This window comes from Schistocerca nitens, chromosome 2, assembly GCF_023898315.1.
Source record: "Schistocerca nitens isolate TAMUIC-IGC-003100 chromosome 2, iqSchNite1.1, whole genome shotgun sequence".
NCBI classification, from domain to species: domain Eukaryota; kingdom Metazoa; phylum Arthropoda; class Insecta; order Orthoptera; family Acrididae; genus Schistocerca; species Schistocerca nitens.
Window position 1 is genome coordinate 724,861,959 of NC_064615.1, and position 18,057 is coordinate 724,880,015.

At 38.0% G+C, this 18,057-nt stretch overlaps 2 protein-coding genes across 7 annotated transcripts in view; one reads left to right on the forward strand and one right to left on the reverse strand.

Annotated features, from left to right (window-relative positions):
* LOC126236918 (cyclin-D1-binding protein 1 homolog) overlaps positions 1-7,049 on the forward strand; it is a 79,146-nt gene extending 72,097 nt beyond the window's left edge. The window contains exon 6 of the mRNA XM_049946573.1: positions 5,984-7,049. Coding sequence (XP_049802530.1) covers positions 5,984-6,133 — 150 coding nt within the window. The 3' untranslated portion in view covers positions 6,134-7,049. The remainder of the gene's footprint in view (positions 1-5,983) is intronic.
* A 3,820-nt stretch (positions 7,050-10,869) lies between these two features.
* LOC126236921 (lactoylglutathione lyase) overlaps positions 10,870-18,057 on the reverse strand; it is a 127,628-nt gene continuing 120,440 nt past the window's right edge. For all 6 annotated transcript variants that reach the window (XM_049946582.1, XM_049946578.1, XM_049946583.1 and 3 more), the window contains one exon: positions 10,870-11,073. In XM_049946582.1, the coding sequence (XP_049802539.1) occupies positions 10,970-11,073 (104 nt within the window). In that variant the 3' untranslated portion in view covers positions 10,870-10,969. The remainder of the gene's footprint in view (positions 11,074-18,057) is intronic.

Sequence of the window (18,057 nt, forward strand, 5' to 3'; positions counted from 1 at the left end):
GAATACAAAGACACAAATACAGACATTAGACCATTCTTACATAGACCACCAAATAACCCACAAGTCGAAACAACAACAATCAACACAATCATACACAACAAAATAAATGAAAACACAATTATGGAAGAGTTACAACTACTGGTTTATATAGGAGCACTCACTACCCTAAATATACACACTACGCAGAGATCAGAACCAACCAACACACAGAAGAAACCCACAAAACCAGCATGGCAACACAAGCTACAGATCAGAATAGTAAAACTGAGAAGACACCGGACAGATAACACAATTTATAAGAAATGAAATATCAGACAAAAAACGAAAAAAGGTTAGGTAAAATCTCACAACAAGAAGCGATAGAGCAATTAGATGAAAAGAAGCAGAAATTACAACCATTGGCCAAACAACTTAGGAGATACAAAACAAGTGAAAATAGAAGGAAACAAAACCAAACATTCAACACAAACCAAAAGAAATTTTATCAGGCAATAGATAACACACACATTAAAATAGACAATCCACCGAACATAACAGACATGGAACACTTCTGGAGCAACATATGGACAAACCCGGTACAACATAACAGACATGCACGGTGGATCAAGCAGAAACAGACACATACAAGATGATACCACAGATGCCGGAAGTGATAATTTTGCAACATGAAGTCACCCGAGCAAGTAATTCTACGCACAATTGAAAAGCCCCTGGAAAAGATAAAATAGCAAATTTCTGGCTAAACAAGTTCACCTCATCACATTCACATCTAACTAAATTATTTAACATATATCTAAAAACAAAGATGATGTGACTTACCAAACAAAAGTGCTGGCAGGTTGATAGACACACAAACATACACACACAATTCAAGCTTTCGCAACCAACGGTTGCTTCTTCAGGAAAGAGGGAAGGAGAGGGAAAGACGAAAGGATGTGGGTTTTAAGGGAGAGGGTAAGGAGTCATTCCAATCCCGGGAGCGGAAAGACTTCCCTTAGGGGGAAAAAAGGACAGGTATACACTCGCTCGCGCGCGCGAGTGTATTTCTTGCGCACGCGCACGCTGGATAAATTTGAAAAATTTCTTCAGGCATATGCTGAGCTCCAGGCTATGCAGTGTATTCCCTAAAACCGTGTTCCTGTTTGTTGACTAATTACATTAGTATTCTGCAAAACACTGTGGAATGCATGGCAGAGAGTATTTCCTATTGTATCATGTTATGGGCTTTCTTCTCAATACTGGTTCTCGAAACATTGTAAGTAGGCTCTCGCACTGAGTCTATTCAAATATCAGCCAGTTCATTTTTTCCCACATTTCAGTGATACTCTCCCATAGGTCAAACAAACCTTTGATTGTTTGTGCTGTCCTTTTTGTCATGTTTAGTGTCCCCTGTTGTATTTGGTAGGGGTGTCATACGCTTTAGCTGTAACCAAGGATAGGTTGCACAAGAGTTTTGTTAGCAATTAAAATTGAAGTAAAGAGAGAGAGAGAGCACATTTTCCATTGTTCTTGTTTCAAAATTTCCCTAGTAAAATATATAAGATACAGGGTATATTGTTACAAACTTATGAGTCCGGTTTCTCTCACTAAAATGAAGGGAAAAAACGAAAATCACTGTTTTGTGTTTTTAAGGAAAGAATTAAATGTAAAGTTAAAGTGTCATATATTGATGAGCAATATTTAAAAAATATGCTTTCCTTACTTCTAACAGTGTATGTACTTGTTAGGTCATAAACTTTCAAACACTGCTATTGAATGGTATGGAATAGTGTCACAAGTTTCCAAGACACTTACTGCATAAATCAGCCACTGTAGGAGATCTCAGTGGACTGATATTGCTGGGGTATCCTCCTCTACCTGTTTTTATCTGCTAGGTAGTTTTCCTCCAGTGTGTCTCAAATAAGGTCTGTATTGTACTGGAGCCCTATAATGCATAAAGTGCCATTATTACTCTTCTAAAGATATTAACTGTTTGATCATATTTGATATACTGACCAAGAGTTTTGTATAGCTACAGATTTGTCATGGAAAAAAAAAAAAGAAAAAAGAAATCAGAACTTTCATTGATTCATGTGTAATGAAAATCTTCATATTTCTTTAAAGCATTTCTTTGAAATTCATTAAAAATGCCATCACATAATATACTCCTGGTACCCCCAGCACTGCTGCCTAACCAGGAAAGGAAGCACTAGCAGGTTAATAATTAACCCAAGTAACATAAAAAAATTCAAGGTCTCAAAATTATTAGAAGGTATTCATTGGAACACAGAATAGTTACAACTTGTGAAATTGGTTTGGAGAGGGGAGAAAATTGTCCCTTTCCCAAAAAAGTCCCCAGTATTCACTTTTGGACCGTACATGTCATTTTTACATTAAAAGGAAACCTCACCTGATGATAATGTAGAGAAGTAATTGCATTTTTAGTTACGTTTATGTCTTGCAAAAATGCTGACAGCCATTTACTAATCTTATATTTAGAGAGAATTATTCCACTGTCAGCCGTCTTGAGAAAATCCTCATTAGTTGCACAGCTGAATTACTAAAAAATGTCGGAGAAAACTGATAGGAATGAAAAATGTGGAACTGTTTGAATTGGTAAGTAATATATTGAATGCAAGTGTACAGGCACTGTTAATGTGTCACAAATGAGCCACAGTTACTAAATTCTCTTTATAATGCAGTAAAAGAATGCCACCCCCCCCCCCCCTGAATAGTGCAGCAGAAGAAAAATATTAAATGGTTGAGAATTTGTGTATAGAAGAATATTCGTTGATTAGGACTGACAGATTCCTTCCACAGGAAGAGGGAGACAACGGTCTGGTACTTTTCATTTACTAATGGTACTAGGAAAATTTAGCAATATAGTTCCTCCTACACGTAACATGGATCGACTTTTGCCTGATTGTTGTTCCCCACAGTTTCCTGGTAGCCATGCACCTTTTTTCATGTCACATCGCCTTCACTTGTGGAAATAAGGAAGAGTCATATAGGACATCAGGGTTATAGGGAGGGTGCTCAGTAACTTTGGAAGTGTGATCCCTCAAGAGACCGCCGATTCCTTACACCAAAATATTTAGAAAATGTACCTGAACAACATCTGAAACTTTGTCAGAGTTTATGTGCATCTCTCATCATGTGGACTTACACTGCTAGTTGTTTTAAATGTCAGAATGTGTTGAGAAATAGATTGGTGCACATAATGACCTTTTTAACTAAAAAAATATTACTTGTGTTGTATGTCTAAAAAAATAAAATGTAGCAATAATTTATAATACTGTGAAGTACTAGTACAGTTTTATGCGTAAAAACTGTTAACCGTGTGATAGGTTGAATAAAAGTTAAACTTGCACAGAACACATTTATTAATACACTTTGATTAGTACCACATTATACAAACATGGTTGCCAACAACAGAATACCTGCTCATTGCTCTCAGAGCCCTCTACCATACGACTTGTCTGCCAAACACATAGGGTGTGTACACTACACCAGTACCAAAGCAATTGAAATATTTGAAAATATTTGGGGGCTGTGATGCATACTGTCATAATACACCCCCCCCCCCCCAAAAAAAAAGTAAATAAATTTAAAAATTAGAAATTGTGTTCAGAGGGAATAAATTAAAATGTACAATACTAGACATAATATGGGTGAGGATGATATGGATATACTGAAGGCACTTCAACCACTATACTATCATAGCAAAAGTAACACTGAAATAACATTTTATAATTATTTACAAAATGTTCATGAAATGTGATGTTCACCTGGTTGTCATTAGTTTCATACCATTAATTTTAGTTTTTGGCCTTAATTAAGTGTGCTGTCCAGCACAAACGCTCTTCAATGAAAATGACACTTAAAATCAAATTGAATGAAAAATACCATCCTCTTGGACTGCACTGTGTTGCCATATCTCACTGGGACCATAAAGTGGTTGCACAACCGTCCCTCTCGTTGCAAGTCACTGGTCACCCACACAATTAGTTGCCGTCCACTGAAGAAATTGGCTGTCGAGCTTCTGTTTCATTATCTTAAAAATTCTTCTTTGTCAGATACAGCACAGTAACTTTTAATTACATCTCTTCAGCAACAATTATCTTCATAATAAAAGATTTTTGGTTTGTGGATTAATATGTGCAGTTACTTTCTCCAATTATTTATTTATTTGCTTGCCATGGGCAATGCCACAATAATTCTTCATGTTAAATGGGACCCTTTCTTCCAAAAATCTTCCTTATCAGTTTTTGTTTAATACTTTTTATTTTGCATGTTTGTCTTTTGCAGTGTGTTAAGTGTTTTCTTTACTTCCAGCAATTAACTTGACCCATCTCCTACCAAGAAGCCAAAAATGGTGTCATTTATTCAGATACATAGTTTACCTCTTTTTCTTTATCTTTGCATTTGGTGTTTCTCAGTCTTCTGATCTCTCTGTTCCGTGTTGCTGTTAAAAATTGTTACATCACACAAATCTCTACCCAATAACTTGAGATTTCAGGAGTATTAATAATTTTTGTGTTTTCTTTAAGAAATGTACATAAACTCATTTGCTAGAACACTTTGTTAGCTCAATATATCATATCCAAACTTGGAATCATAATCAGGGAGAATGGCAAAGACTTAAATTAACACACAAAGGAAATAAAGACCTTAGCTGCCACTGGGCATTGATTTACATCAGTGGGCAAGTTCAAAATTTGTGCCTAACAGTGATTCGAAGATGAGTCTCCTGCATACTAGGCAGATGTGCTGACCACTATGCCTTTCAAAGTTGTTTCCCTTGGTCCGCCCTAGTACATCTCCTGTCAGAGCCAAATTCTCAGCTTTCTACTACACATTCTGATGCGGCACCCCAGCTTATTAGCCTTTTTATTTGCAGCATCTCACTGATTCCCGTGAGGGATCTTTGGCCATTATCACCTTAATTATACATGACTTAATTATTTAGGTTTTTCATCTAGCGAAGTCACAGTGGTTGCCTTCTCAAAAACACCAATATGCTTGCATAGAGCCTTGACACTGCAAATAAAAAAATAACAACCCCACACAATATGTGTACTTCTTACATTGTTTGTTGTGGTCTTCAGTCTGAAGACTGGTTTGATGCAGGTCTCCATGCTACTGTATCCTGTGCAAGCCTCATCACCTCTGAATAACTATTGTGACTTACATCGTACTGAGTCTGCTTACTGTATTCATATCTTTATCTTCCTATGTAATTTTTATTCCCCTCTCCCAAAACATTCTCTCTCCCCCTCCACCTCCCCTTCCCAGCACTAAATTGGTGATCCCTTGTCTTAGAATGTTTCCTAACAACTGACTGCTGCATTTGGTCTAGTTATGCCACAGATTTCTTGTCTCCCGAATACTATTCAGTACCTCCTCATTAGTTATGTGATTTACACGCATAAAATTAATCATTCTTCTATAGCACCAAATTTCAAAAGCTTCAATTCTCTTTTTGTTTAAACTGTTTATCATTCATATTTCACTACCGTACATGGCTACACTTCATACAAATACTTAACAGGAAAGACTTCCTAACACTTAAATCTATATTCGATGTTAACACATTTCTTTTCTTCAGAAGCACTTTCCTTGCCATTGCTATTTTACGTTTATTACATTCCATTATTCTTGTTTTGCGTTTGTTGGTGTTCATCTTACATCCACTTTCACATGCAACACCTTATTTTATGTCTCAGTTAAAAAGTATCATTAATAGGTAAGATGATGTGGAATACACAGCACACCTGTGGAGTGGTACAATCATCACAACAAAATTGAAAGTTTTGTGATAATGAGAAACCCCCCCTTATTTTCCATCCTACTGTTGAGTGGCCATAATTTAAATGGTCACAATCATAAAACTTAGCTACAATAAGGAAAGGTAATTATTCATTACTCATTAAGACAATGATGTTAATGAGTCAGAATACTTTCTTTCCTCTTATTTTTAATTCTCTTTATTTTTATTTTTCAGGCACTGAAAGTGGCAAAGCATTTACAACTTCTGCTACAATTAGCGAAGAACAGTCATTATGTTTCAGTTGAAGATCACACCTGGTTGAATTTCCTTCTTAAAGCTGTCGATTACAACAACAACAAATTGCAGCCTATACTTGCACCCTAGTGATATAACATTGAGAGTGAAATGTACAAGTACGCAGCCTTATCAATTCTGAAAGAACTAAACACTTAAACAAGGGAAAAGGATAAAGTGCTTCCATGGTAAAGTTTAGTTTATGAGGATAGAGCCTTTTGATTTTGAAGCTTCTGCCATTATTTAGTGTTGAGAATTGGACATAGTGTCACCTTTCCTGATCATATCACTAGGCCAAAATGTTTTTGAAAATCATACACATTGGTAATGTGTTGATATTTGCACTGCAAAAGACTGTTTAAGATACAGTATCCTGGTTCAGCCTGTTGCTATTCATCTCTAAAGATGACAAATAATTGCATGAATAGTTAAAGATTGAATAAGTACTTACGTACCTGGAATTTCTTTAATTATTTAATTTTTCTTGCACTTAAGTCGCATTTATGCAAAGCAGTCAACGTTAAGAGACTGACTGGTCTTTTGTCCATTTTTTGTGTATCTTTGGTTGCAGGAATTATTGTAACAAACCTAAGGTTTGTTTCTTTATATCTTGTTAATAATTCTCTTTTTAATATACTGTCTACATTCAGCCAGATCCTTCCTATTTTTATTTTCTATGCAAAAAATGACTGTACCCAGACTAATATGGAAGTAAAACAACTACTGTGTCTTGTAGAACTTGTCCTTAACCTAGAGATATAAAGTACAATGTTAGGAAACCTTAGATGTTTCTTACAGATTGATTTGTTTCATTTGAAGAAGATTGTTTTTAATGGATGGTGTAAATGTGGAGCAAAAGAGTTGTCCTATATAAGGATGTAAATATTCCTTTTTATGTCAAAAAAGATGAAAAAGCCTTTACTGTGTAAATCAACTTTTGTAAACTATGTAAACAGAAGAATGTAATTATAATGCTAACTCAGTGAATTAAATGTATTTTACCACATGTACGGAGGAAAATATTCCCCTCATGCTAACTCCGCATCCACTTGCGCGAGGAGGTATGCATGTACATCCAGGCACACAGGAATGCTGCTGCCTCCACTACCACTACTTTCCACAGTGATAGGCACTGCTACTGGTAAAACCATACACTTAGTGTAGTTAAATACTCCACCGTGCAAATTTTTATAATAGCATGAAGAGGATCTAACATAAATATGTATAAAACAATTATTGGCATTGAACACAACATGCATAAATAGCATGACATTTGAAATAATACTTGAAATAAGAAATGTCATATAGATTTCCATGAGTAAATACATGCTCATACAGTAATGGGTAGTCCTTAGTGTAAAATAAATATAAAAAGTACAGATAAATAATAAATTACAAGTCATTGTCCTGGCTGACTACATTGTGCACACTGTAGTTTGACTGAGGTGAGAGGTTGTATCAGTTAGAGAGAATAAGGGGAGAGATAAGGTGGGGAGTGGGAGAAAGTGTAGGGAAAAATTGGCTGATGGCAGCATGCGTAATGAGGCAACTGTGAGCTTGTTTTGGCCACAGGCAGGGGGGAGTTGTCCACAGTACATAATGATATGATTGAGTGGATTTGGGGGGGGGGGGAGGAGGAGGAGGAGGAGGAGGAGACCCTGCTGGAGAAAACGTATGGCTACCAGATGGGTGAACTTTGGGTGATACTAGTAGAGAAGGTACTGTTGTGGAGACAGATTCAGATGGCATTGGATATGAAGTGACGATTGAAATCGAACATGTGCTCAGCAGCGTGTTCTCCCACTTGGTGGTCACCTCTGCTGTTGGCAATTTGGCTGTGATCATTCATTGAGTGGAGAACTGGTTGGTGGTCATGCCTGTATGGTATTATGAGAGAGCCGGTATGACAAGACTGCTGTATAGGACAAGACTGCTCTCACAGGTGGCTCTGCCTGATGGGTTAGGGTAAGCCTGTGTCAGGACTAGTTATGACATGCTAGGTTGTTGACTGGCCTTTGATTTTACAGTATTCTGATTTTACGATGCAGTTCATAATTACAACACACAGTAGCAAGCAGTAGAGTGGTGCCTTACTGAGTCAAGGAGAATTAGGCCAGGACTTGCCCATTGCCTCTGTAGCAGAACACTGAACTGAGAGAGGATATTGAACCATCAAGTGAGAGCTCTTAGCCATAGTGCAAACAGTGAAGCGCTACTGACCTTGTGTGTAGAAGAAACTTCATTGTATGTACTGATCACAAACCCTTGAAATGTTAGCAAATATAAGTGACCCGTTGTCGAGATTAATGAAAGTCAGTATTAAACTGGCAGAATATGACTTTATGAGATAATATACAAATATGTATCGCAAAACATAGCAGCAGATGAACTGTTGCGTATACCAGGAGACGCAGCTGCAGTTATTAGGAACATGGTCGATGAGGAGGAATAAAACAACCAGCAGCCATCAAATAGTGAGGTGGGGAAATAATTCATCGATACAGGAACACCAAGGAATCAGTCACACATATGACTGTATTAATCATGGAGGGTCTGTGAAGAGGGATGTAGGAGAGTACATTCAAAGTTCTGAGAGCTGTCAGAACAACAAGACTATGCAGAATAAGCTGAAGATGCCCTTAGTTCTGACCAAAATAAGTAATCCGGTATTCGCTCGTTGTGATATCGACAAAGTCAGACCGCATCAGGTAACAGAGAAAGGGAATAGATACATCCCAATGTTTCAGAATGCCCACACGAAATTTATTGTAGCAGAGCTTATAGCACAACAGGATGTGGACACAATAGTGAGAGTCTTCATACAGAGAATAATTTGCAATTATAGAATAACATCAGTATTATTGAGTGCCCAAGAAACAAACACAATGAACGATAACGGAATATCTACCATATTTTACGGGCTATAAATCACACTTTTTTTCTTTTAAAATTTGCCCCCAAAATTCAGATGAATCTTGTACTCTAAATTAATATACAAATATCCAGCACTTGATTTAAAATTCCTGCCAGCCTTATTAAAAACGGCCATATATTCAATGCTTTGGAAAACTCTCTGTATCTGGTTACATTGGATTCAACTGGCAGCAGGTTTGAAATGGATTCAAGAACACTATCAAAATGACATTGAAAATAATTCAAATACACACTCATAAGCCAGCACTACAGTGGAACTTCACAGACATTAAGGATGGAGTTGGTTGGTGCTACAGGTTTATGAAGTGTCATGGACCTAGCATGCAGATCAAAAGTCTCAGAAAATGCCGCAAGAGTAGGAAGAGATTTTCCATCACTTTATTATTCAACATCAAAAGAAAACCAGTGTGGAACTAAGCCAAATAGCACATATGTATGAAACTCCTGTGACATTTGATGCACTGAAACTGCAAAAACAGGTGGACATGAAAAAATGCACTTAACTGTTGCCCTTTCATACTGTGCTGGCAGTACTAAACCTAATCCAACGATAATTTCCAAGTGCAAAACAATGGCAAAACCCTCTGATATACTGACAGGTGTTGTTGTTCACTTACATGACAAAGGTTGGATGGACACGGCTGATATGAAATTGTGGAATAACAATGTGGGAGAGAAGGAAAGGTGCTTCGTTGAAGAAGAGTTCCCTTCTGGTTCTAGATCAGTTTAGCAGTCATTTGAAAAATTCTGTGAAAGAGAAACAGACGGGGATATACAGAGCTTGCTTTATTCTGGGAAGACTTACTTCACAATTGTAACAACTGAATGTCTCAATAAATAAACCATGTACTGTAACAGTGAGTGAGGAATGGAACAAATGTATGATGAGTGAAACCCACTGAAGGGAGCTTTAAAATGACCGACAATCAAACAAGTGTCTCAATGGATAAAAAGAAATTGTGGTGTATATTGAGAAAAAAAGAATGAGGATGATGATTTTTGGTTCGGTTTTATAAATTAAGATTTTTTTAGTCTGGCATTGGAATCTAATAATAAAAATAAAAATTAGTGTGCTTCTTGTAGTCCATAAAGTATGGTGGGCTATTTTGTGGGAACGAACCAGGAAAACTGGGAAGAATGGTGCATTTTGTCACTTTTTTAAATATAACATCACATCACACCATCTTCACTCCAATTTGAGTTATGTTTCGGAAGAATATGCAACATACATGGTATTCTACAGTGTGATCTGGCCAAAATACAATACCACTATGATGATTACGTAATGGAAATTAAAGAAGGGATGCATCAGATGGCAAGCTGTGTTAATAAGGAATATTATCAGGCTCAATATCTAAAGGAATTCATTGCTGGAGACAAGGTATTATTACATGATTAAAGTGTAAGGATATGGCGGTCAAAGAAATTAAGAAGCCCATTGTGAGGAAATTTTCATGTCATTAGGACTTGTGACCCAAATGTAGCACTCCAATTAATGAATAGCTTGTTCATAACAGTACACGCAAACAGGTTAAAGAAATTCATTTACATTTAGACACATGAGGTTGCAGTAAAATCTAGTTCACATGTTCTGAAATATTAAGGGGGGGGGGGGGAGGGGGGGAGGGAGGGAGAGAGAGAGAGAGAGAGAGAGAGAGAGAGAGACTGAATTCTATTTTGAAACTGATTAAAGATAAGATTTACTTACAGGAATTCTAAAAGTGAGAGACATTGTGATCAGTTTTCGGACAAAGGCCAACCCCCAGGTCACTTTGCCTCTATTAGCCGTGCGCTGGCAGCAGTAGCAAGCAGGTAGGACAAGACAGAGTATGAAAGTAAGTTAGAATTACACAAGAGAAGCAGAGACTGAGATATCCAGTAACTGAAGTGTCTAATAATGTAAGATGCTTTATTTTCTCAAAAAAATGTTACAATATACAGACTTTATGTGCACAAAAATATAAATCATATGACACTGGCATGGCACAGAAATTACACTCCTGAGGCTGCCACTAAACTTGCCATGTTGTTACAGTTCAGTATCTCAATCCAGTAGCCATCAGGATCCTTAATAAAAGCAATTCCTTTCATTTTTCCTGAAAAACAAAGGACATCATGGATCACAATAACTGTACAAGGGATAATATCTGAAAGGTAGGAAATTTACAGATTCCTAAAAAAAAAAGACACATGAAAATTATAAACACTAAAGCGAGGCCCAACTGGGTAGAGCTTCTTGGAACCACACTTCCTGAGTATCAGGGATAACATGACAGACTAAATGCGAATTTGTTTCAAAGAATAATCTACTTTGCACTAAGTGAGAGCAAAAGAAAATTTAGCGCCGCCCCCAGCCCCCCCCCCCCCCCCCCACAAATTACTTTGTTTAGTCACTAATAATAATAACAACAACAGATTAAAACTGTGTGATGGTCTGAAGTTTGTCCTGGAGGCAAGTGTTCTACCGGCTAAGTGTCCAGGGGAAAAACATTCGGTCGGATAATGGTTTCATGCCGCCTGTGTGACTTTGTCCAACTTAAGCTCATTTCTATGAAATGAAATGTAAGGGGAAAATCAATATTCAACGGTGAATTTGAATCATATCACACATGAAAAACATTCCCAGATTAGAAATGGCACAAAAAATATTGTAGTCAACTGATGAAAGCTTAATATCAGTCTGTCCCTTACAGACATATATTAATAGATTGCCGAACACGTAGCTTTTACTGAAGCCCGGCATTTGGTGAGGTAAGATGGGGGTTTTAGGAAGTTTGTGTGTGGTACTAACATGATTTTCTGAAATGACATGGCATTGTAAGCTATACGAAGTGGTTTAAAGAATTTCTTCAGTTGAGCAAATATTTACATACTAGGAGGAGGAGGAGGAGGATATTAGTGTTTAACGTCCCGTCGACAACGAGGTCATTAGAGACGGAGCGCAAGCTCGGTTGAGGGAAGGATGGGGAAGGAAATCGGCCGTGCCCTTTCAAAGGAACCATCCCGGCATTTGCCTGAAGCGATTTAGGGAAATCACGGAAAACCTAAATCAGGATGGCCGAAGACGGGATTGAACCGTCGTCCTCCCGAATGCGAGTCCAGTGTGCTAACCACTGCGCCACCTCGCTCGGTCATACTAGTTGAGTGTAGAATAATCATGAGAGAGCATCAAGTTACATATACATACGTTTACAGCAGACTGCAGTTTTCATAAGGGCACTCAAATAAATAGACATACTTGTTATCCATGATTAGTAGCAGAGTTCTGTTTATAGGAGCACTTTCATAACGAGCATACTATTGCGTGTGGGGGAAGCCAAAGTTAATCAAAACTGGTTAAATGCACATGATTAACCTATGTCAGTTAATCATTAAACTCCCAAAAAAATTTACTTAAAACCTATTTAAATACTACTGGTATTTGGGATACAACAAACTGAGAAGTAATTATTTAGGCTTACATACAGTGCAAAAGCAAAAATGTGTAAGATGTTTCTAGTTATGCTTCCACTGACACGTCCTTTCCCTGCATCCACCACCTGCTGTACCAAAAATTTACACACAACACATGTAATGACCATTATGTTAAAACTCTAAAGGCAACATAGTTTTATCAACCTATTCCCATTTCTTATGAGTGTTTTACGAGTAAATAAACAGCTGTTTGCACATTCTTTGCACTCGCTGCCATATTACTATTCTCAACTGCTAGCTTCAGTGACACCAATGATACTGTATATGATGTAATGTATGTCTGTGGTTCCTTATACCACAAGCCACCATGTTGCACAAATCTCCAAAATATGGACTACTTAATGTCAAAAGAGGTGTATTTGTTGAACTAAACATGCAATAAATTTAACTCAAATTTCATGGAAATAACAAAGTAGTACACTCATGCTCATAAATTAAGGATAATGCTGATACATGGTGAAACAATACTCTGGTGGGTGGTTCGCGGGTTAAAATCACCTCGGGGTGTGACGATTCGGTGCATTTTACCTGCGGTCGTCACACAGTTGCGCTGGCAGGTGTGGTGGTGCACGTCAGAGTACTGTGCAGACACATTCAGATGTGCTAATTGTGACTGTGTGTTGAAAATGGCTCAAAGAATACATATTTAGGACATTATGAGGGGTAGGATACTAGGACTACTGGAGGCTGGTCAAATACAGCAGGTCGTAGAACGGGCCCTCTGTATGCCACAAAGTGTGATCTAAAGATTATGGCAACGCTTCCAGCAGACAGGAAATGTGTCCGGGTGCTACAGTACAGGATGTCCACAGTGTACAACACCACAAGAAGACCGATATCTCACAATCAGTGCCTGCAGACAGCCACGGAGTACTGCAGGTAGCCTTGCTCGGAACCTTACTGCAGCACTGGAACAGTTGTCTCAAGACACACAGTCTACAGACGACTGAACAGACACTGTTTATTCGCCCGGAGACCTGCAAGGTGCATTCCGCTGACCCTTGGTCACAGGAGAGCCCATAAAGCCTGGTGTGAAAAACACAGTACATGGTCATTGGAACAGTGGTCCCAGATAATGTTCACGGTTAAGTCCAGGTATAGGTGAATGGAGTGGCCTGCCTGTTCTCCAGACCTAAATCCCATTGAACATGAACATACGAAAGGCTATAGCCCAGCAGCTGCTCGACCACCTGATCCAGAGTATGCCAACCCGTTACGCGGCCTGTGTACATGTGCATGGTGATCATATCCCATACTGATGTCGGGGTACATGCGCAGGATACATTGGTGTTTTTGTTGCACATGTGTTTTGGGAGGGTTTTCTCAACTTATCACCAATACAGTGGACTTAAACATCTGTGTTGTGTGCGTTTCTTATGTGCCTATGCTATTAGCGCCAGTTTTGTGTAGTGCCACCACATTCTGCAATTATCCTTAGTTTATGAGTATAGATGGTGCAGACCAAGAAGTCTCCAGACTAGAGCAATAAAGTTTGAGTTTTTTTTTATTTACTCAAAATAGGTCTCTGTTTTTTTGCAAAGCACTGCTCAGAATAAGTTTTCAGGTACTTTGTGTATGTTGCTCACAACATTCTGCTTTTTCTCAATTGAGTCAAATTTTAAAACTTCAGACATATATGTCTTTGGGAAGTTCTGGAAGTCAGACAAACTTTGTAGGTAAGGCGTGTAAGAGAAACTGGGTTCTCATCAACACATAAGATTATACCAGGTATTCTTAATGTGACAATACATGGAGTCATAGGATAAATTTGTAACTCTCAGTTCCCCACTGTCCTCAGTGTATGACTATTTGTGCAACTGTTTTTTTACTCAATCATTTCTCCTGTTAACTTTGTGACAGCTCTGACATAATGTGTCTGCTGTCCAACGGGGCAGAAAAGGAGGGAAAGCAAGAGCATTACAGCACACTTCCACATGCAACGAAAACTTTCACCATTGCCTTCAAAGGACAAAGTGTATTTTCACACAGACAGACTGTTGTAATTTGTGTGGGCATATAATGTAGCAGTGCATATTTTAGCTCAAGAGCTTACAAAAACTTGACACACTCTTATTCCTTTTGTTATATTCTTGCCTTCCTAAAAGAGCAATTTGTTAGTTTCTACGTAAAATGCTGATAACTGTTACAACACCCTGAAAGCACATTGAAAAATAAGGCTCTTATCACAACAGTTCTATTTTGTTTTTGTTCTCGGGTGACATTCTGAGACGCTACAGATGTTGCAAACATAAAGTAACTATTCTTGTACATAGTTTTGTAGCCACACTTTGCACTATTGTGCAGCACCAATAATTCAGTGACTGTGCCAACAGAACACCATTGTGTTACAACTGGATTTTATTTCTGGTCAAGGCTATCTCTGTAACTTTAAGTCGATGAAAGCAAAAGCAACTATTTTTTTAATTTCCACTTCATTATAATAATTACTGTAACTGAAAAATGCAAAAAATAATTATACTAAAATCAAAATTCTTTTAAAATATTGACATTTATGCAGTAATGTGGACCTCAGCATATTTATATTGTAAACAATACTTTTTGAATACACTGCATTACTACACATAATTTTGTTCTGCTTTTAATACTTTTTAATGGTGAAATAGAATTGCTGAAGGCTGAAATGAGATCCCTGTCACAAAGTTTAAGAACATTTTATCGCCTGACAAAATATTTATTTACATAGTTGAAGACAAAATTCTTATTTCTGGCGTGGCAATAACTATTCACAAACACAAAACAAACGATTCAAGACTATACTGTCAAACGAACGAATGCAGTATGAGCAGATCCACCTAGCCGCAATCACTGGAGCTCTTGGGCAGCAGTGGGGGGAAAGTACGCAAGGCTAGTAAGTTAAATGGCTTCTAATTTTTCTAATTTGTAATGCTAGCTGGTATGACAGTGTGCCAAGGATGTTCTGAGGAATGCATGTTACCAGTTTTCGTTGCCTATATGCATACATCACAACCGTGATAGGAATACAACTATGGCATTTCAGAAGGCTTAATAGTGAACTAAAGAAATGGTGCCTTTGATTCTTAATTTTGATATAAACAGTCCTTGAAATAAACAAGGCTGGATTTTTCCAATGTAAGATGTGAACTTTTGAATTAACAGACATTTAAGCATGTCAAAAAGCATGTAAAGATAAAGGCAGGTCAATAATCACCTTTCTAAGATGCACTAAAAGACAAAAAACAATAAATAATACCCTACCCGATCTCGAGGGAGAGGTAGGGAGGGGGTAGGGGACAAGTTGCACATTCTTAAGGTTATTACTGGCCAACTTTTCTGCCCTCTTGTAGTTTTTACAATTCTTCTCAACTGAATTTTCTACATTATACTTTTAAATGACTTTCTTGTTTTGTCTCTATGCATTAACTGCAATAAAAAGATGGCACTGTGTCATTAGGAGACACAATGATCTTGGATTATGATTTTCTCCATAATGCACAGGGCAGATCTCACATTTTATTGATAAAACAGGTTTGACATCATTAGCCATATTGCTCTGCATTTTGAGATGGCCTAGTTTAGTTTGGTTGACATCAGCCATATCAATAAAATTAAATTTAGTGTAATACTTGCACCTGTTGCATTATAACTGTCTTAACAATCAATCTCTCTTCTGTACAGAATTATTTTTCTACTGATCGTTCATTGTTTCACAAAAATAATTTTCTCTGCATTTTGGAAACATATGTTTTCTTAGTTTGAAGATTTTTTCCTCCTTTGGCTACTATCATTGTTCATTCAACAATCTTATCCCAGCTTTTGTAGTCCTGTATGCTTTGTTCAGTGATTTGTATGCATTTATGTTGCTGTAATTTTTTTTCTATTATCACCTGTTATTGATCCACATCCTCCGTGGGACAACTGTTTTGTCTATTAGTACAGACTCTTATTTTGACCCTTTTTCTCCTTCTGTATTATTACCTAAACCAGTGTAGGAGGTCATTGCCTCTTATTATTACTAATCTCAGCATGTTTCTACAGTCCTTCCAAAAGCATGTTTTCGCTGTAGAAAACTACAGACGTACCAACTTTTTCTGAAGTTCTGATTCCCCTTAGGACTATTTCAAAAGCCTCACAACAAAAGTTCCCAGTTACGGCTGCAGTTCATCTTCACATTCTATAATTCTAAAATGATCAATCCTTAGACCATACCCTTTTTGTCCTTGACCTATATATTGACTCTTATCAACCACCATTCCCAGCAGTTCCTGCCTCAATTTAAAATCCCTACCTTTCAAGGATGAGTAACCTGCCCCCCCCCCCCCCCCCCCCGCCACCGTCCCACCCACCAACCAACCTTTCCCAACCAACTCCTCTTTCCTCCTGAAGAAAAAAAACGTATAGCTCTGGTATTGAGAATGATCATTTTCCATATTTAGTATTTATACCAACAACAGTGGATGTGGCAACTCCCGAAAGTAAGTGCTGGCCAACCTTTGTCACTTTTTCATTGTCTATACCATGGTAAAGCCCTATGACTGTCATAATTCAAGACCTGATTACAAAGAATTACAAGGGGGTTTAACTGTGTTGTCAATAGCAAGCACTACTACCCATCTGGAATGTTTTCTCCACAGATATGAAACACACATTGTACAACATACTAGAGATGGGTCGTTCGCGAACTAACGGGTCCGAAGGAACGGTTCATCAAGATGAACGAAACGAGCGATGAACGAATTCTAAGGAACGGTCTTTCATATTTCACTTCGGTCGTGGCTTTCTACCTATAGTTTCCGGAAATGGGAAACGGTTGGTCTCGTTCCTGCAACTGCATGTCGGCCAGTCTCGTTCCACCCTCGGTCCCGTTCCTGTCAGTCTCGGTCACGGCTTTCTACTTACAGTTCCCCAGAACAGGAAACAGTCAGTCTCGTTCCCGCACAGAAAGTCAGCCGGCCTCGTTCCAACCTCGGTTCCATTCCCATCTGTCTCGGTCTCGCTTCGCCAGACTCATCCTCGTTTGTGTGGCCATTCGTCGCAGTTCCACTGCCGAATGCTCATAGTTCAGTATAGAATTGTTCATTTCATTTGCTGCGCATGCCCATTCTAGATTCGTTTCAAATCTTTTTTGAACTCTGAACATCTGGTTCTTTTCGTATTCTATTTAGTGTCCATGACCAGTAATTAAAATGTGTTTTATAATTACATAAAATTATGTAATACATACATCTTTACAGGTAACACAGTGGCATGTCAGCTTGTTTCACTATTTCGATAAACAGCAGAAGAAATACTTGTAAAAAAGCAAGAGTTTTTTTTGTTATTACACATGCATAGGAAGTCGGCGTGGCACACACGAGTGGCCATTTTCTGTCTTTTTTTGATCCAAGGTATAAGAGCATGTTCATTGTTGTGGCAGGCAGAACGACTTACAAGTGAATGATGTCCGCATTCCATAATCGAGTTTCTGGTGTCACATTTTGTAAAGTGAACATCATAACTTCTACAATATTTCAGTAGTACAGGGTGGCGCACAAAAAATCAGCCCTGAGTACTAGACTGCTCATTGTTGCCTACCAATCGTCATCTATTGTTTCGAAGTTGTCTGCATTAGCTTATTTGTTATTTCT